Source organism: Cygnus atratus, chromosome 4, assembly GCF_013377495.2.
Source record: "Cygnus atratus isolate AKBS03 ecotype Queensland, Australia chromosome 4, CAtr_DNAZoo_HiC_assembly, whole genome shotgun sequence".
Lineage (NCBI taxonomy): Eukaryota > Metazoa > Chordata > Aves > Anseriformes > Anatidae > Cygnus > Cygnus atratus.
Genome location: NC_066365.1, coordinates 62019873 through 62040507, shown reverse-complemented (window position 1 = coordinate 62040507; position 20635 = coordinate 62019873). Strand labels below are relative to the sequence as shown.

The 20635-nt window shown below is 38.4% G+C and overlaps 1 protein-coding gene across 1 annotated transcript in view; it reads right to left on the bottom strand.

Moving 5' to 3' along the window:
• Nucleotides 1-20635, bottom strand: part of FBXL5 (F-box and leucine rich repeat protein 5) — a 35782-nt gene that overhangs the window by 7149 nt on the left and 7998 nt on the right. Inside the window, 10 exon segments of the mRNA XM_050710266.1 lie at nt 1371-1519; nt 3583-4305; nt 5785-5867; nt 6057-6205; nt 7137-7262; nt 9732-9914; nt 12086-12269; nt 13614-13709; nt 15554-15655; nt 15657-15770. Coding sequence (XP_050566223.1) covers nt 1371-1519; nt 3583-4305; nt 5785-5867; nt 6057-6205; nt 7137-7262; nt 9732-9914; nt 12086-12269; nt 13614-13709; nt 15554-15655; nt 15657-15770 — 1909 coding nt within the window.

Below are 20635 nucleotides of genomic sequence, written 5' to 3'. Positions count from 1 at the left end.
ATTGAAATGCAAAGAGGTTTGCAATGTGGTTTTAAAAAGCTATAGTCCAGACAGAATGAAAGTAGGTAACAAAAAACAAATGCATCAAAATAAAAAAAAAAATCTGTCAAAAAGTACACAGAGAAGTCCAAAAATTATGGAAGCAAAAATGATTTAGTACTTTAACTTCTAACGTTAGTAACGTTGGGATCCAATCCAATAAAGCACGTCATCCTACATCAGTTTCAATGTACTGAATTCCCAAACGTCACTGAAGTTTTACTTTTGCAGTTCCAAAGCTCCAGCATCCTAATATAGCAGGGATACCCTGCTGTGATCGTAGCTCAGTATAGATGCGAATTGAGATAAACGCCATGAACTATCAGGGAAGTATAATTTTGTTTTACACACAATTAGTTCTTGTAATTCTTATAACTGTCACCTCAGTTATCCTTTTTTTTCCTTTCCATTCTGTTGCACTTACCTGTTTTAAATTCACACATGGAATACAAATCACACCATGGTTCCATCTCTAACACTATGAATGTTTACTGGACCTGACATAACAGACCAAATTCCAGTGTGGGAAACACTGAAAAGACTTCCACCATAACCGTATTTTATGCATTTATCCAGATCCTTCTCCAGCTGAGATCCAACCCTAAGTTAGTAAATTAAGCAAAACCAGAACAACTAAATTACATTATCTATAAGGACACATGACGGTATTCTACACCAAACCCACTGTAACTTGTGAGGTTTACATAAAACACACAATTTTTCCCAAAAATAGTCATTTTAGTACCGCTCTAAGCCTCTTTCTCAAGTTATCGCCACAAAGAAAACGTACAACTGCATGATTTACAGGAAAGAGACAGAAAGGACAAGGGTGTATCAGCTATATTGAGACTTACTTCCTAGCCTCTATTACTTATGCTAACCTAAAGTAAGAGATACAAGGACTACAAGTGTCTTCCTAGAGTAATATGATGTTGGACTAGAAAGACTTAAAATAAGATAAAACTGACTTAACAGCTGCAATTTTGTAGTTAATATTTGAAACTCAGCGCTACACAGCCAAAAAAAGGGTTTTTTTTATTTTTATTTTTTTTGCGTGTTTTTTGTTGTTTTGTCTGTCATTTTCTAATTTGCCCAGAGAGGTTGTGGATGCCCCATCCCTGAAGGCGTTCAAGGCCAGGCTGGATGTGGCTCTGGGCAGCCTGCTCTAGTGGTTGGCAACCCTGTCCAGAGCGGGGGGGTTGGAACTAGATGATCTTTAAGGTCCTTTTCAACCCAGGCCATTCTATAGTTCTGTGAATTTGTTTGTTCATGTGTCCCTAAACCAGAGGTCACCCCCCAGAAAAGCATCACATCTTCACAAAAGACATTACCGTTAATGTTGTCACAGTAGTAAAAGTGTTCATCGTTTAGCGAAGGGCATGCAGCAACTAAATCCTGCAGGCCTGCACCAGTTACAGTGAGACAACCCGAGAGGTTGAGGTGTTCCAAGTGTGGCAGTCCTCCTCCCAGAGTCAGTGCCCTGTTAACAGACAGAAGAGAGGCGTTAAGAGCTTGCACAGCACTGGACTGACTTGTACTCCACTATGTCACCAGTTTACTAGCATCTTGTAACAAAAGCAAACCTCTAATAAACCATTTAGCTTTAAATCTGGCAGTCTGGCACCCTATGAGGTGCATCACCCTTGCAGCCGTGCAACAGGCCTGAAAAATAAACCAATCCCTACAGAAAGTAATAATTTCCTTTGACAAAAATGGATTTAAGTGTGAAATCACTTTGTTCATTAATGACTCCAGAGATGACCACTTATTTCAAAGAACTAGCATGACATGCTTCTCCAAAACACTACTGATTTCTGGTGAGTCTTCCAAGGTGAGGTGTATTTCTCAACCCATCCTGAGAACAGAAATGCAGAATTGATGCTCCCAATGTTTGGTGCATAACACTTCCAAAAGCTTCAGTATAACTTTTTGGTTCAAGTCATTTTGGAAACCAAATTTGTACTTTCCTAAGTCTGCCAAGTCTTTACCAGCAGAGCCTCTCTGCCAACACACCACCACATTACTCAGATGAAGTTCGCTATTTTTCTTCCAAGTGCAGGAGAATTTGGCTGCTGATAAAGCGGCCTCACAGATACGTTGCACCTGACCAAACACTTTGTGTTAGCCTGCTTGCTTCTTTGGGAGTTCACAGGACAGCTAAGCAAGTTAATCTGAAAAAAATACCACCACACCACAAGCTTGAATCAACACGTGTCAGATTCAAGCTGAGACATTTTCAGTTTCATGTCCGAAGCGCATGGGTGTACAACTTTCTCCCGTCAGAACTGCTAATAACAGAGCCAACTAACAGTTTATATGAAATGAACTGGCACATATAAATATTAGGAGACTTCGTTATCCTGGTAAGCGCAACAAATACTTCATGTAGAATACAGTCTCAACTCTTAGTATTCGCTTGTATCGAAAAAGCAGCGATGGGAAACCAGCACCACAGCTAAACCCTTCCTATGACTCAAGGATCAAGTAGCCCTTTGGTGCAAGAGCCATGAAAGAAGGCCAGCCACGTGCAACTACACGCAGCGCTGCCTATTCCTCACCAAGTGAGCCACACTCGGCAGCACCAGTCTGCTCCAGTGCTTGGACAGCATCGGGCTCAAAGACAAAGCACAGCTAACTGAAGTGAAAGCTTAAGTACCAGAACAGCTGCAAAGAGACATTTGAGCAGCTGGTACTTCTGAATTTTGTCAGATGGGGACGAGGCCTCTCGAGAGGCAAATCAACACCAGCAGTGCCCCATGTATTTCTCTGTTGACTGCGGCATACGGTACAGGTAGGCATAAAGCCTTCACATTCCAAGCAGCTCTAATTAGTCCCCAGAGCTACTACAGCACATCTGAGCAGGTGACTTCAAGTATTTCAGTCTTGTCCCATTTTCATTATGAAGCAGTAACTACACTTTGCTGACACAACGCAAAATATCAATTAGGTATCACACACTGCAAATTTTGCCACTGTCGTGAAGCTGGCTCAATGTGCAAGCTAACTTCAATTAATTTCTATGCTTTACACATTACATGAAGTTATATTTAATGTGTTTTTGTGCACGTAAAAAGTTACGTCACCATCCATACAAGTTAAATGAGATGTTACAGTTTGTTTTTAAAGTTTCAAGAGTAATAACAAGTTTGGCAGGCATAATGGAAAAAAGTGAACCAACACTGAATTTCCTAACAGGAAGTTACTACAAGTCCAATCTAGAAGTATAAATAAATACTGCCTGTTTGCCTACTGCAAATGAATTTACAAAAGCACTTTATTCCAGAGGAGATATTATTCCAGAGGAGATGTCTAAAAAATGATTTTTTAAGTCCTTTCACTCAAAGGAAAAGTTGGAGAAAGTTTTCAAGTCTGGTACCATAAATATTTTGAGATGGATGCAAAGATCACTTAAGACTTACCAGATTTTCTCAGAAAAAATATTTATACTGAAACTAGGCCGACACAACCCAGAGCAAGCCAACTGCAACAAATACCATCAGAAAAACCCTACTGCAGCGAAATAGCTCAAAAATGTCTTTTCACCTGAGAGCACGATCTGTGATCTGGTAACACCCAGACAGACTGAGAAACTGAAGAACTCGTGCAGTCTCTTCATCTGGTTTTTCACTCCCAGAGTATGCCAAGTCTTTTTTCTCTGACTGTTTAGTCCTTGTTGTTTTTCTACACAGTGCAGAGGACTCTGGAAGTGCTTGAATAGTTCTTAGTGCCGTCCCAGCACAACAAAATGAGTGACCGCAGTAAATCAAGTCAGTAGAAGCACAGTGCTGCTGCCACCCTCTAGTCCTTAAGCCATAAATGTCTCTACTGCAGCAAGATGCAGAACAATTAATGGGGGATGTTGGTTCCATGAGACAAAACCCTTCAACGTTTCTGTGTCTCCACTCTGCAGCATCCTCGATGTCAGCTAAATCATCTGCATCTAGCATCCACACATATGCAGAATTGAAGTTTTCTGAGCTGTCAGGGTCAGTCCAATGATGCTCACTGTCTCTTCCATCGATAAAGTCTTCGTTGTTGATTTCATGCAAACAATTATACTTCTTGCTGGACTGCAGAGTAATCTCTCTGTTTTTCCACAAGGTCTTAGCATTCCTGTTTCTGCAGCCTTTCAGAATACCCCTGTTATGGTGAGTTGATATGATGCCCAGAGCTCTGGAAATCCTCTCTACCGCCACATCCGTGATTTTTTCACATCCAGACAGATCAAGGTGGCGAAGATTTTGACAACAACCAAGTGAAGACCAACTGAAATCAGAAGAAACAAATGACTTATTTTTGCTCAGAAACAGGTGTTATGGATAAATATACAAAAAAAAGATTAAATAAGGGAGATACTTTATTAACTCACAGATTAGATAAAGAAGTCGATATTTATTACATCTTGAACAATTTTTAAAAACAGCAGACCAAACACATACGTGACAACAATTTCAAAAAGCAGTTTCTGCTGTGCATAATGCTGGTACCAAGAGCCAGGTAAGTTTAGAGAAAACATATAGTTCACTTCTTTCAGCTTTTTGAGAAGTTAACTTATTGAATTAGTAAAATTCACAAAGAAAAGAAAAGTGAGGTGTAACATTCAGTTCAAAGTATTTTAATACTTGTATTTTTTCCTATTTGAGTTTCTCAAGCTTGCCTGTTTATCCATACTGAAGTATCAGTGTACTCAGACCCCATGTCCTCCTCTCAAAACTTTCCACTTACTTCAGAAAGAATAGCTGGACTCCTGAAGCATGCTTTGTGTATGGTATTAATTATTCCATACAGGTAATTAGTCTTAGATTGCTATGGAAACAGACCTTCACATTAATGAAAACTCACCCCTTCGGCCTTATATTTTTCAACTGAAACAGAAATTAGATCTGCAGTACTGTTGCTGCATTATTAACTATAAAAGTATATAGCTGATTTAACCTTTGTCTGTTTATAGTTAATGTTAACATTTTCCGTATATGATTATTTCCATTTACAGCAAACCAAATCCATTTTCCCAAATTACAGATTTTAAGATTGGAAATACAGATATAAGGAAGGGCCAAGAATTTAAGTTTCATGGGAGACTGACACGAAAAGATCAAGTTCTGAACCATGCAAAATTCCATAAAGGTCTTTATTTCAGTTAAAGCTTCTACAAGCTACCATGCCAGTAACATTTTGTGTTGTTAGCGCACACAGCTTGAGAGCACTGTATAATTAAATTGCTGCACATAAACGGCCACTGAGTTCCAGTATCACGTTAAGACCCATTTGTGCAGGCTCCACATTTATGCATCATCCCACTGGTTTTAATGAAATTTCTGCAGAGTTCTGTAAAACTCAGGAGTCTACAGTAATACACCTAGGCCCTGGAACTCTTCCCACCATTTGATCAGCAACGTAAAAAGCAGTATTCCAAATGCTATCAGCTGTATCGGAACAAAAACTACAGTAATTGAGTAACTCCCAAAATTAAATCTATGAACAGTTTCCATTGTTAATATTAACACAAAATTAAATTGTTATGGATATCTATACTCTGATAAATTTGTAGTAGTTAAGACAGAAGGTTGTAAACAGCAAAGCATAACTTTGTAGTGGCCGTTTCATTCACGTGTTGCTCTGGTTTAGTCCTTTGTTCTGTGTGAACCCTGACCGATTTATTTCGGTCTCACGCTGGCAATGGAGTAAGGACACGCTTGAATGTTTTCTCCCCTTTTGTTTATTCTTAAAAACAAGTTAACTAACCTTTCAAATGCAGAGTCTGAAATATCAGTTTGAGTGAGATCCAAATATTCCAAGTTGGGACAAAGCTCCAAGATCTGTCTAACCTGGAAAATGAAGAATAATCAGCAAAGTCTAGCCAAGGTTGCAAACAATGTCAGAGACAACATATGAATTTACATTCTTTTAAGTTGCAACTTGTTTTCACGACCAGCGTGCTTTAAACTTGGGCACATCAGTTACTAATTCCAGGCTGCACAGCCGCAATTATTAAATGCTGGTTTCAAGTTACATACCATTTTGCTAGACACTGCAGAACTGTAGGCTAGTACTAATGTCTTCACTGAGGAGCCTACATATGGGAGGACATTTTGAATTAAGCCATGAAGGAAACGTTTTTCCATTTGTGCTATATTAATGGCAAGTGAATCTTCAGCTGCTTCTTCTGAAAAATAAAAAACCAAAGAGGAAGACTTAATATTTTAAGTCATTTGGAATCTACAGTGTCCGCTTACATCACTAAAGTTATCAGGAAACCAAAGAAAGCCTAACAAAGCTTAGGTTTCAGAAAGTACCCTACATCAAAACTTTTGCTGTATTCTAGTTCCATACTTCAGCCCCATCTTTAAAATTTTGTCTTTGCAACAATCCTGAAGATTTTAACACCAACGGCAAGTAAAAATAGTTAAAGACTTAACAGAAAATTAACATTTAAGGACTCTGAGAAACATTTACTACAGATTGTGTGCTATTCAAAGCAGTCTGGGGCAGCTATTTCCACTGACTTGCTTAATAAATTGAAATATAATATCTAGGGGCATATCACATCCCGTGATGTAAAAACTTATGACAAGTTTTACTTTAAATCTAGAATGCATTAGGATGCAGTATGATTCACCCAAACTTTCTAAAAGATAAAGTCTACCTTTTACCTCCTTCCTAACTCCAGAAGTATCCCCATAACTCTTCTTTCACCTGTGCTCATGGTTGCTATCTCCTAGATGAGCTATTTCAGCACACCAAAACCAGCTGCCTTTTTGTTGTTGTTAAAGTCTCCCCTGGCTTCTTTATCCATCTGAGAGTCAGGATGAGATGGAAATAGGGAAAAAATGCACTCCTTTCAGGAACACTAAGTAGTTCCTAGACAAAACTTCAAGTTCTTTTTTAATGTATAAACCTATTTGGCTTAGAAAGCATTTAATCTAGATAAGAAAGTACATGTTGCTGTATCTGTCATTAGTTTCATGTACGTGGAATCAACTACAAAAAATCAGAAGTTGAAATCGATTTTATACAAGAGACTCCATTTTATGAGTTCATTATAGCTATGTAATCTGTAGAAAAAAAGAACTTCATCAAAATCAGAATTTACTTACCAGATTCATCTATGTCAGCATCTTCATCCCATTCCTGGAAAGCACGACTTTCATCTTTTCTATTTTTCACCCATTCCTCATCAGGTTCTGTCTCAGTATCTGCTGCAGGACCACTATACCAATCACCTACTCACCGAGAGAGAGAGATGAGCACAAACTTTTCTTATTAGAGCAGAAAACAGCAATAACTTCTCAGTATACTGTGAAGTATCTAAAGATATGAAATAAAATAATAAATTTTGCATTCATCTCAACTAAGGTTGACCTGACTCTGGACATAACTCATGTTTGGTTGATATTTTAAAGCTAGAGATTCCTGAAACAACTGCAGTACCATTACACAGCTCGTTGCCTATTATGTTATTCCTGAGACATGCCTTCTGTCCTTATTTCCTTAGTAGGGACCAATGATTTTAAAAATAACAGAAATGGTTATGGAGTACCTGGACTGTGTAAGTGCTCAGGTTCTTTATGGTCGCTAAATTAACCACAAGCTTCTTGTTTAGCATTTGGTTTGAGGCATTTCTGTTTTCCTTCGGAAACCCACAACCATATAGTCAATCAGTATGTATTTTACTAGTCCATTTTTAGTCACTGCACATGACAACTCCAGGAGCACAAACCCCAAATCCCAGAAGGAGCCTACTTACAACAGCTGTACAACACAATTATAATCTATACGACTCCAATCAAGAGATAATCGTTTTCTAGAACATCTGGATGAACACAAGTATCAGGACAGCTCTTGTGTTTTAGCTGGGAGGGAATCCCATTCTCCCCAAAAGCTACTGCACAGGCACAAGTTATGGGTACGCTGTAGTGTTGGGCTCGGGATAAGCATGTCTGCTGCCTCCGTTAGTGTAGATATTCTTAAGGCAGGAAGAGCTTATCCCACTACCTCACTAGCGGGAAATCCTATTATCCCACAAAAAAGAGCAACCCCTGTTAAATAGTTTCTTATTCAAGCAACACAGACAAGTGACAATGAAATCCTAACTATTTGTCAACCAACTGAAGGAAAGGGCTTTGGTGACATTTCTCATCTACTTTATCCCACCTTCGTAATACACAGAAAGACTCAAAAACCCTCCCTGTATGAGAAAAAAGTTAGAAATTAAACCAATTCTGTAGATTTATTTTTTTTTTTTTTTTAACACCCCCCCCTCCCCTTGGCAGTAATTCCTATTTGAGAAGCTTCCACCCAGTTTAGAGCACTTCTCCACAAACGACTGCGTTAGTAAGTATAGACAGTACGTCATGGGAATGGCTTCCTGTTGTGCCAAAACCAGGTTCAGGAATAAGCCAATTTAAGCAGATGCCAATTATCTCTTTTGTGTGGCATGTAAGTATAAAGTTAACTAGGTTTCAGAAGAAAATTCAACGAATTTGAACTCTGAAACCTCCCCACATACCCACTCTGTCTGCTCCAGCTCTGGGACCAATCTATTATTGTAAGTTAGATTTATTCGGCCAAACAAATTAATTCCAAACACAAAGTCATTTAACTCTTCTCTGCCCTGTACAGACTTTAGAAGCCATAAAGATACAAAGAGAAAAAAAGTTCTTAGCTTTTAGGTCAAGAATTTAAGTTATAAACTAACTTTATTAAAATCTTAAAAGACATAAAATATTGCTTATTAAAAAACACAATCATCTCAACCACAGGCACAGCATCAATTGTGTAGCCTGCAATGCCATCCTCCAGTGATTGTTCAATATTCACACAAGTCTGGACAAATACAAATATTTGTATTTTAAGCTACAGATACGCTCCGATGACTCATAACTGGCCTTTACAGAATACAGAGTATTTTGTCTGTTTGAACAGGTGCTTTTGCAGAGGTTACGTTTCTCAATAGAAAATTTTAAAGAACACAAGTCTGAGGAACAGAAGCTAGAGCACACCACTTCTTAGTCCTTACTGCAGTACAAGGTAAGATATTTAAAGAACCAATAATAAAACTAACACATGCAGTTTCTTTGAAGTTTAAATATAAAAAGCAAGAATAGGTCACAATGAGGTGCTACAATTCTGTTGTTCTGAGCTTCAACTCTGCAGTTTGGTGTGAGTCACAAGGCAAACCTCCCCAAGGAAAGCATACTAGTCAGGAACTAACAAAAATGTATTTTATTTCCACCTAGTAACACGATAATATGAATATATTACAGAAATAGTAACAGCAGCATTTAGAACTCAAAATCCCTACACTATAATTAAGATGTGGTACTAGTGAGCACACTTATTAACACAAGACAACAAACCTCAGTAAAACTAATAAACAGTTTGTATGTAAGAGCTATTCATGAGTAATGACCAACTCAGTGTTTAGTTTCTTCATACCTCCATCTTGCTGTTTTTGTTTTCTTTAATTGATGCTGCTTGTTGTTTTGTGTTTTTTTGTGTTTTTTTTTTTTTTTTTTTTTTTTTTAATTCATCCAAGTTTCAAGGCAGTTCCTGCCAAAAGCATACAACCCTTCCAACATGCACAGCTTTCAGGATCACTGTATGACACGACAGCTAATAAAACATTATTTGCTGTTGATTCAAACTCTATAATTGACATGCTTTCAAAGAAAGAATTAAATTTAACTTACCTCTGGCCCAGCGAACAGGATAAAGATGTTTCCAAAGAGATCCAGTTTTAGCCAACTGTGACCATTCAGTGCTTACTTGACTACACTGACATAACTCTTGGGGGTTAAGGTAACTGAAAATGGTCACCATTACTTCAGGAGGAAGATTAGTAATATTTGTGGTGTGCCCTGTTACTTCAGTTTCTGAAATACAGAAAGTTTGTGTTAAGTGAAGTAAATCCTCATAGCTTTAAATAGTAATGGTGTAACTACATTCTGACTACATCAATGAAAAAAATGTATTAGTATTTTAAACAATTGTTTGACAAAAGAAACAAAGAAAATGGGTGTTGTTTTGTCTTTAAAAAGCTTCCTCTGTAATATCACCTTCAAAAAAAGCTTAGTTTTCTGTTTGCCATTTTCCAACTGGCTAGGTTTCCCCCCCCCCCAGCTCTGATCCCACAAGACTCCAAGAAAGCCCTAGACAAAAATAAACTGCTCCTACTCTACCACAGCAAGACAGCAAATACTGCTTTCATAACTGGAAAGCTTTAAAAATATGCCTTATGTCATACATGATATATATACCTGCTTTGCCAGATTCCCAATAAATAGTATCAGCACACAAAGTCTACCAGCTGGGCCCACTCTCACTGAAAGCACTCAACCTCTTGACTGGGACACAGCAAGAAATCCATACTTAGCTGTTTGTAGCTGTCTTTTTAATTTCTAGCTTTAACTGGAAATATAAGCAATTAAGGTGACACTAAATATTAGGTCAGACACTAAAAATCAACTATTATAATCTATACTTTAATGGACAATAGTAGAAACCATCTCCAACAGCTCTCCTTTATTGCCACAATACCTAAAGATCTGTAAACTGTAATGTATTTAGTGCTTTGGTTAGATGTGGTTTTTTGTTTCTTTCTTTTTGCTGTTTTAGAGAATTTTCAATGCTTTGTAGAGTCAAATTACTTGAGAAAAAATATTTCCAAAATGTTTTTAAGGAGTCCTTAGAAATAGCAGATTTCACAAATTAGTACGACACAAAGTATGTAAGACTTTACTGTGAGACACGGACCAGGTTTCTCTTCTTTGCAGAAAAGCTTCAAAGGTGACCATAACAAAAATAATTTGCCCTATCATAATCTGTTACTACTTCAAAAACCAAGATGTGTAACTACAATTTCAACTGATGAATCAATGTATTTATCTGGACACCTGGCAAGTCACTGCAGATAGACTACAGGGAATTTCACACTAAAATTCTGCTAGAACTGCACAAGACTACAGCTGTGATATTTTCTTCCTTTTCTAAGAAACAAACAAAAGATATACTCCCCTTCCCCTAAAGTCTAGAACACAGCTGTTGCAGAGTTAGAACTGTCCCAAAACTGCAATTTCAGCTAGACATAATAGCAAGGAAAGCCATAAAGCTACTTCTGTCCTGTTCAGTTGTTCAGACTCGAACAGTATCTTACACCATAAACAGCAATGTTTTCTGAAGGCTTGACCTGAAGGGTAGAAAACGACCAGTTCAGTAGTTCAAGAGTCAAGTTTCGTCAAAAAAATGGTTCCAGAACAGTTTTTCAAGTTTTTCTGATGAGAGCACCACACCTTATCAAAACCAAAGAGTAAGCTATTTGTCAGTCTCACCCCAGTATTACACTTGTGGTACATTAATCCTTCTTCCTTGGTACATTAACTCTTCTTCATTTGTTAAGAGTGAGAACAGTAAGCATGGAGGATGCAGGCTGTTTCAACAGTCAGAATACAAGCCTGAAGTGCACTTCAGTAGCATTTATTCTACGTTTCATCAGGAAAGGTAGAGTTAGATGAATGCAAATTAAATACCCACTTTCAGAATGCACGTTTCATCTGACCTACTCACACACTGTACAGATTCATACCCTTGCACTAACTCCAAACACAGCTCCTTCCTTTCTGATTCCCCAGATTAACTGTAAATATTGTCAGTTGACTAACTATCCTGCGTTACTAAACCATCAATAGAAAAAGCTTACAAAACAGGCCTGAAAAACAACAATTAAAGGCAGAGTCTGCAAACAGAAAATGTAATTTTTATGGAAGTATGAAATTAAAATTTAAGTATCGTTTCTACCTGTTTATTGTATCAAGTATTATCACAGGAGGGAGGAAAGGGGAAGAAGTCTGAGAAAAGATAAACAGTATCAGATACGGTAAAGTTTGCCAAAAGCCTGTATGATATAGTAAGTCTTCAAGTTTCAAAACTGCTTTGAAGAAATTTCTACTTTACAAAAATTATTTTAACTAAAGTACTGTACTGGTAGATATGCCACTGGTGTGGCTTTTTAGGCAAAAACTGCTTTCACTTTAATTAAATGCTTCACCTTGATCTGCCTTCTCATCCACAGAATACTTAAAGACCTTCTGAAGCTCTTCAGCTTGATTCCACTTACTAAGACCTCTGAATTCTGCAGCCTCCTTTTGTGAGCAGTGTTGTGCAATTACTTTCTTCTTAATATCTTTCAGCTCTTCGTAAGTAAAGTATTCCATCAACATTGGCTGAAAAACCTAAAGCAAAAAATAAAAAGTGCAGTGCTGACACAGATCTACCAGGACAGAAATTTCCTGCTTCCATTCCTCCCCGAGCACAACATGGCGTACGTAGATGGTCCTGTCCTTAGGTTCATTTCAGTTTTAAGTTCTAACCCTGCGCTTGCCAATGGGTCACTGAAGAGCCTCAGGCATGCTGTTTACCTGTTTTCCCCAACAGAAAAGGGAAGTGACTAAACTAAACAACTTATCAATGTACTCACACGGAAGGCAAAGTGGCAAGGCAGAAAAAACATGAGGGAAGATTTCTCTTAGACCTCGGAAGATTTGTTCTCTCCAGAAGATGCTTCCCAGTTTTCAGATACCCATAAATCATCAGACTGGCAGTACTAGTCTTTATGTTTCAAATATAGGTCAGAGGCTGTTTGGGAGTGTCAGTTTGAGTCATGAAGCACGGGTTTATAGGACTTCTTTTAAGTTTTGCTAGGCCATACGACATTTGCACTTTCTTTTAGACTTGCACTCTTGCACATTTAGAAGTTATGCAACACATCATAAGTTTAAGAGCAAACAATATTTTAAAGACTTTTTTAAAAGAAAAAGGGAGGATTTTTTTTTTTTTTTTTTTAATATTTGTGCAGGTCTAGCAAGTCACAATAATGGTACCAAAGTTTACAGTAATGCATTCTATTTCTGTTACTTACTGTTCCCATAGTTTTACAATTTTCAGGCACCTTAATACTACATCTTCTGTTTTATAAATGGATTGTTTTATACTGTTAAACCATCTGTATGACAACGTCATGAAACAAGTCAAGCACAATACCATGCTTTATACTGACGCTGTTCTTCTACCTGAGCCCTACTGCGATATTCTGCATACTTCATGTAACTAAACCCTTGCTTAAAGGTTATTTGTAATAAAAACAATTGCACGTACACATATGTATGTAACACAAACCTTTAATTATCCCTCTAATTATATAATGTTAATCATTTCAACTTTTCAGCAGTATTTTAATCCACCACCACCAGTCAAAAGGTGGCAATCGCATACCATGTGTCAAGTAACTTCCTGTTAAGCAGCTATACCTGCTGTAAACAAATTCCAGTGGACTTGTTACCAACTTTCAAAAGGGCCATGATTTCACCATAAATTTTCAATATATTCACTGTTCTAGAACGTGTCACATACCATTTACAGAACAGAACAATGACACCACAGTCCTGAATGCAAATCGGCATAATAATTAAAACAGAATTGTGGAAAAAAAAAACCTCAATCTCTTAAGTCCTTTGTCTCTGCACAGTCATTTCAAACCACAAGGAAGATCAGCGTAGTATTTGAGGAGAACTACCTACCTCCTCTTCCTCTTTCATATGAGGAAGGAAATCCCTGGTAAAGGCTTCCAATCTCTCCTTCAGCTGTTTCGCATAGTTTAGCTGTTCGCATTCATTCTGAAAAGAAAGAAAAGATTTAACTGTTATCTAATCCTGTCCACCCGTTCAGGGGTTGAACTATTAGATAAACCGCTGTTTCAACATAAAGAGCATGTATGCAGTATGTTCTGTGATGCTGTTTGCTGTATTTAGTAGTAAGAATGTGTTAACTTTAAGTTTCTTGACAAGCTGACAGTCTGTACTGACCTGCTTCTAGACAGAACAAAGTATTACCTTCCTGCCAGATTCCAGTTTATTTTGTTATCAGATATGAATTAGCTTGTCTAATCACATTTTTACTTTAGAGCAAAGACCTGAAGCCTGCCAGTCTACAGTCTAACCCAAAGTTCAAAGTAGTTATAGACTAATCTAAATATTTGCATATTTTGCCCAAGAATCCTTCCAGGATATAGTAATTCCATTTCATCTTCTAACTGCATATATTTTACATTAGTTACTCTACAATCAAGTTTCAAAATTATAATCACAAATTATAGTCCTATGTGTTTTCTATATAAAATATATGAATTTACTTTTGAAGTGGAAAGAACTTCAAAATAGAGACGTGACTTTAATATTAAATTTTTTCCAAACTCATCTATCAATTTGTTCTTTGCTTGTTCTTTGTGCCAGCAATAAGTTGGCTCTTTAGCCTGTCCCATAATTGCAACGTACAGAAGTTCCTCATAGTTCTTACAGTAAATGTTGCAAGTTTTTCTTTTCAAGCTTCTACAACATTAAGAAACCCTGTTATAGGAAAATCCTAAACTATCAGTTTAAATCAAACTAATCACAAAAAAAGAAGTTAAACAATTAACATATCTAAAGGAAGAAAATTATATCTATATTATAACATATCTAAAGGAAGAAAATTAACATATCTAAAGGAAGTTAGAAAAAGTCTTTTTTTCCATATAAGAAGTCAATATAAGCAACAGAATAACACTAACACCCTATTATAGAGGCTATAACACAAATCCAAATGTTCATTTTCTCTCTCCTTCACATTCCTTCATGTTCCAATTCATTACCGGAAACAAAACAAATTTTAAGGTTTGATATTCACAGGAAAAAATTATGTGCAAGATTCCAGTTCAAAAACCACTCTAGATATCAAATAAGCTGTTGTCTGATTACATTTTACTATTTTCCTTACTGAAAATACAGAACATCTATACATTTCTAAATGTCAAATTATTAATGGAGTCTACCATTCTTAGAGCTAAGGAAGGGGGAGTTGAACTGTGTACCCCAGAGAAATTATACGGCATAATCAAGATGAATTGCTCTCCAGCAGAATCCAACATGAAAAAGCCAGCTGGAGAAGGAACATGTGGAGTTACTCAAGGACTGGAACTCCAGCAGCATTACCGAGCAACAGATTACTGGAAGGAGTGCACTACTTGCTAACAGAATAAAACAATGCACTTTTTTTTTTTGCCTAGGTTCTGTAATGATCTCCACTTGTGACAACAATACAGTCCTATGTGCCCCCCAGAAAAAATACTCGGGCTTTCCTAACAAGATAATAAAAACTAGAGTTTCTAGTCAAACTGTTGCACCAATTAGCAGAGCAGTCATATTTGAAACTCTCACATTGTTGTCTCCAAAATATCTCCAGTTATGCAGTGATGGACTTCTCTATGTCACAAAATAGATCCCTGAGAAGAGTTTTTACTAGAGATTTAGTAACTGCAGTGAATGGTAAAAGAATCTCAGACGGCGAGTGGAAAAATCAAGCAATAACAAGTGTTTCATTTCTTCCTAATTTATTTTTAGAGAAAATTAAAAAAAGTTGAAGCAAACTAACATGCAATCACAGCACGTTTTCCTTAGGACAAGTCCTTTTAGAGTCTGCTTACCTTTACATTCTTTAACCCTTTCTCAAACAGGCTAAGCATCTCAGAGAGTTTGTTGTCCGAGTGCACGTTGTACACTGTCCGGCTCCGTTGCTGAAGTAAGCCCAATGATACACTCATTTTCAATCTGCTCATGCATTTTGAATTCCTTGAACGTGGCATAGAGGGACTGCAGAAGAGCCCGGAAGTCATTGTTGTTGGAGAAGTTGGTCTTGGACAGCTAAGAGAAAGAAAAGCTCATAAAAACCAACAAAGAAGAACATACCAAGGTCAAGTTAAAACCACTAGAACAGGTATTACACCGTTATTCATTGCTCCCACTACTTTCAACATAAAAGCTGAAAACCTTCTGTTATAAAGAAAAACTGGCAAAAATGAGATTTGAGTGTTCAGTTCAAGCAACTCACTTCAAAGATATCAAAAATGTGGGTAATTAATGCTCTTGAAGCTTCCAATCTTCAAGCACAGGAGATTAAGATCACATATCCAAGCACATATATAGGAACACACCGTTTTTATTTTAACAAAAAATTCCCCATAATTTAGCTAATTGTTGCAACAGAATATAATTCAAGACAACTTCTTCCAGACACAGGCAGAATTAATATTGGCACTTGAATAGGATAGATTAGCAAAGATTTCTAACATCCACGTATTAATATGACTTTGGGAATTATTTAGAGAGAATTTATAACTATTTTAACCTTTATGGCTGACTTGCCATTTGATTTTTATTTTTTAACAAGAACTGACAAAAGTTTCATGCAAAACCCTCAAACTTATTTTTAAAAAAAACTTCCAAAAACTCATTATGCGCGGCTGTTTCACGTATAGGTTCCTCCTACAGTTCATTAAAACAGTAAACCATCCACAGTCAATTCTTAACTCCCAAAGCAAGCTACCCAAACAGCTTTACTACCATGTTGTGCTTTGTGAATAAGGTTAAGTAAACTAAGGGATTTCATTGCGCAATTCTTTGATTTCCAACAGCAGCTATGTAACTGTATTTCCCACTACAGGCTCTGAAAAAAAAATGAAGCTATAAACTTCAGAAACATTACAAGGAAAAATTACAAGATAATTGCAGAAGTTTCACAAGGCATAATGTATGCAATAATGTACACTTTGAGAAGAGTTTCTAATTGCCAAAAAGGAGATTACATTTGACCAGGCAAATGCTGAAGGCAACCCTCTCATTCCACATGGATACAGAGAGCTTAAGACAGCAGTTAAGTAGCAGGGTAACTTTTAAAGAGAAAGATTTTCCTCGAAAGAGCGATGTTATTATAGCATTAGTTTTAGAAGCCAGTAAAGTCAGAGCTGTATTGAAGGAACATAAACCAACCTTGGGAAACCCTGAAATAAACAGATGTAGGAAGATTTCCTGGCAGAAATCAAGGCAACCTCCCCAGCCTGGCAGCTAACCAAAAGGTCCAGCCACTTCCCGAGGTCTGTGTGCAGGTGCTCGCTGATAAAGCTGTTATCAGCAGCCCTGGAGCTCACCTTACGTACGGCCCACAAGGAGGACTGAGTTTTAGCCAGCGTACACAAACGGCGTAAGCTGTTTGAAACGGTTTCCCATGGACTGAGAGCTGACAGATCAAGATAGCGCAAAGACCTAAGTTACCCGGTAACCCATTTTTACATACATACATGCAGACACGGTCATCATAAACAGCATTTTCAAACTGTGTTTTCCTTTGGTGAATGTTAAAAAAAATGGTATTTTTCCATTCTTATGTCTTATTGTGTGTGGCTTCAAGAACCGCAGTCCACAGCGGTACACAAGAGCAAGCATTCTACAAGTAAAAATATTTTAATTCAATTCAGAAAACAAGCCACTGAAACATTTCAGAAGTGTTTTGGTCACCAAAAAAATCCCCAAACTAAGCTTTTTGTTGGAAATGGGAAACAGACACATACTTTCATTTACTACCTGCATAGCTCAATGCTAACCATGAGCTGCGACTCCCAAAATGCCAATCACTTAGAAAACAAACCGAACGAAGGCACTGCCCCGTCCTGACAGCGCAGCGTCACCTCCGGGCAGCCACAGCAGGGGCAGGGAAAGCTGGACACCTGCCAGGGGCTTACACAACTCCCCGGCAGTCATGGCGTGCTCTACTGGCACACGAGCAAAGCGACTGCCATTAGGGAAACGCACTGACTTAGCCTCAGCTGAGAGCAGAAATAGGGTAAAATTAAATTTTTTTCAGTATCTTTCAGACCAGCTACCGACAGGTCAGGATCAACTTCTCTCCGTTCGTGACGCTGTGTCTGGATACACTCCTCACCTTCAGCCATTTGCCACTCCGACTTCAGCGATGGTGCAGCTTGCTTTCTGGTCTAGCATCTCTCTTCACCAAGGACTGTCTCAAAACTGTTCATTCAGCCCGTAAGGACGCACAATACCTGCAGTCAGTCCCAAGCACCCTTCTCCCCAATAATCTTACTCGTTCCCAAAAGCTTAGCTGTTTGACATAAAAACTGAGACAAGACTGATGAAGTGTGCAGCAGGAGGGTTAGAGAGAAATGTATTTTGCTGGCGGGTACAGGAAAAAAAAAAAATCACAGATTTGGTTCTGATACGAAATAGTATTTTCTCTACTCCTGACTCAAACCTTTTCAACACAAATACTTCTGTTGTACCTATTTACTGTCATCAGCAAACATGGAATAAGCGAAGAATCCACTTGTGCATTCAATTTAAGAGTTCCTATCGTAAGTGCCTTGTTAGAGGAGCCACTGGAACGTGAAATACCCGCATACTCTGCCCCTCTCTGCTACTGGGGCTTCCAGCAGATAGCCAAGAGATTAAGAACTATGGAGAGGATGTCGAAAGCTTAATGACTGTACTTGAATCAGCAACTGGTACATTAAAAAGGTCAGCTGAAGCTGAAGAAAGCTGGCTTTTCAGAGGCCAGGTAGCCTAGCAACAAAGTCACTCGGTCAGATCTGCAATTTCATTACCGGGCCTGATGAAGTCTTAGGACGAGCACCAAGAGCATTAGCAGAGGGCAGCTGCTCCTCCCCAAGGCCCGCTTTTTCGCCAGCTCTAGGCGAGGAAAACCAGTGCAGAAGTTGTGCAGTGCAAGAAGGAAACTGCCTCCCCAGGCTCAGGTAGACAATCCTAAGAGAGTGGCAGGGTGGAGGACATGGACTGTATTATATTTGCCGACTGGTTAAAAACACGAAGCACAGTACGTGTGAGATCCCTGAGCTGACTTGCACCACTAAACTGATTAGCACTGCTGCAGGTATTAGGGGTATCTGGGAGCTTGCTGTCCTTCTGAAGACACCACATTTAAACAAGTCCAGGTTTGTACGTCTTAGACTAAGCCAACAGCACGTCTGGTAAGGGGCTTGCAATACAAGCTAGCTCAGGAGCAGCATCACAGACACCAAAGAGAAACTCCTGGTGCCTCCCGAGGTCTTGTCCTGGAGCTCCAGGAGACAGCCACCAGCCGGAGCACCGGGCCCAAGGCAAGGTGCGGTGCCAGTCACTGCCACCTCTGGTACAGCTCAGGGACCTCTGATCTAAGTGCACGAGCGGCCAGCGCTGTAAAAACTGAATGCAAACTTGATTTTTAATTTCAAGCTCTTAAAAAGAGATCTGTCAAGTTATCACCTCTGTTTCATGAATACGGTGGAAAATGCATCAGTAATTCAAGGGCAGCTGCAGTGCCAGCAGTGAGGGGAAGCAGGAGGTTGCAGAACGGCCCGAATCTGTTCCATATCACAGCACAGCAAGGAGACAGACATACTAACTTAAGAGCGCTGTTCTCCTCTAAAGTTCTTTGTACCTAAATTGTCAACTTACGCCTTCACAGTATAAGATACTTAAAATGATGACAAATAAAAGAAGAAAATCAGAAATGCAGGCTTTCCAGCGATGCTAAAAAAAGGATGTATATTAAGATTATGACAAGTAGAACGTAAAGTTTTCTGCCATTGACTCAAGACCAGGTAACTCCATCCTCCCTTTGCAGGGAAAGACAGTAATGTTGAATTACACAATCACTTAATGGACCTAATTTTTTAAACCTCAAATTACTCAAAGAATCGCTACACAGGGAAGAGATCTCTGTACCTCACCATTTTAGGTGAGGGCCCGACTCCCTGTCCCACAGAGCCACTAACACACTCAGGACAAACGTACAGAGACACAGCAAACAAACACCCTTCCTTACTGTAAGCTGTCATCTCGCGTGAATAAATAAGCCACTCCAGTAACACCACTCCAATAAAACCACTCCAACTGCACAGTAACTAAGTCACTGAACAAAACACCGTATTTAGTTTTCCTCCTGCAAGCATTTTACATATTTACCAATAAAGCTCACGAAGATGTCTTCCTATAAGAAGGAAATTCACATTTCTGGCAAGTGAGTTTACTGCGAGTTAGCTCAAACAGTTATTTCCTAATGTCTATGCCAAAAATATGTTGAATAAGCAGAGTTTGCTTCTTCCTTAAAAATATCCAAGCACACAATCAACAGGTAAGGGGGAAAGCAGCAAACAGGAACAAGTAAGAAGTATGCTGCTCTTAACAGACTAGCACCACGAGAAGCAAAGCCTATATTCTGTGCAAACTTTTCAGGTTATGAGTATCTTGCTATATTCCCAACTACAGGCTGGAAAATAAAAAACCTGAAGAAAGAACAGGAAAGGGCAAATTGCATTTCCACTCTGCCCAAAGGTTTTACACCTTTAAGGTAGAATTACTAAGAATAAAGCTAAAAGTTCACCAAACACTATTTCATACAAAGGCTTTTCCCCATCAGTACCCAGAACTCCTCAACAGCCTTTAACCCTAAGAATTCACTCAGGAACAACAAGAAAATAACTTAAAGTTTTTTGTTTTGTTTTTGTTTGTTTTTTTCTTTTCTCATGCATCACCACAAGTAACGTTTTCGATAGCTCATTACCGTATATTTTTTATTTCCATGTATAATCACTGTGCTTACGACTTATACAAGCAGCTGATTGGCACTGGAGTTGAAATACCAAAATTGTAAATATTCCTGATGATCAAAGCAGACCACATTCCTACCACTTGTTAAATCAGGTTAAAAAACTCACTAA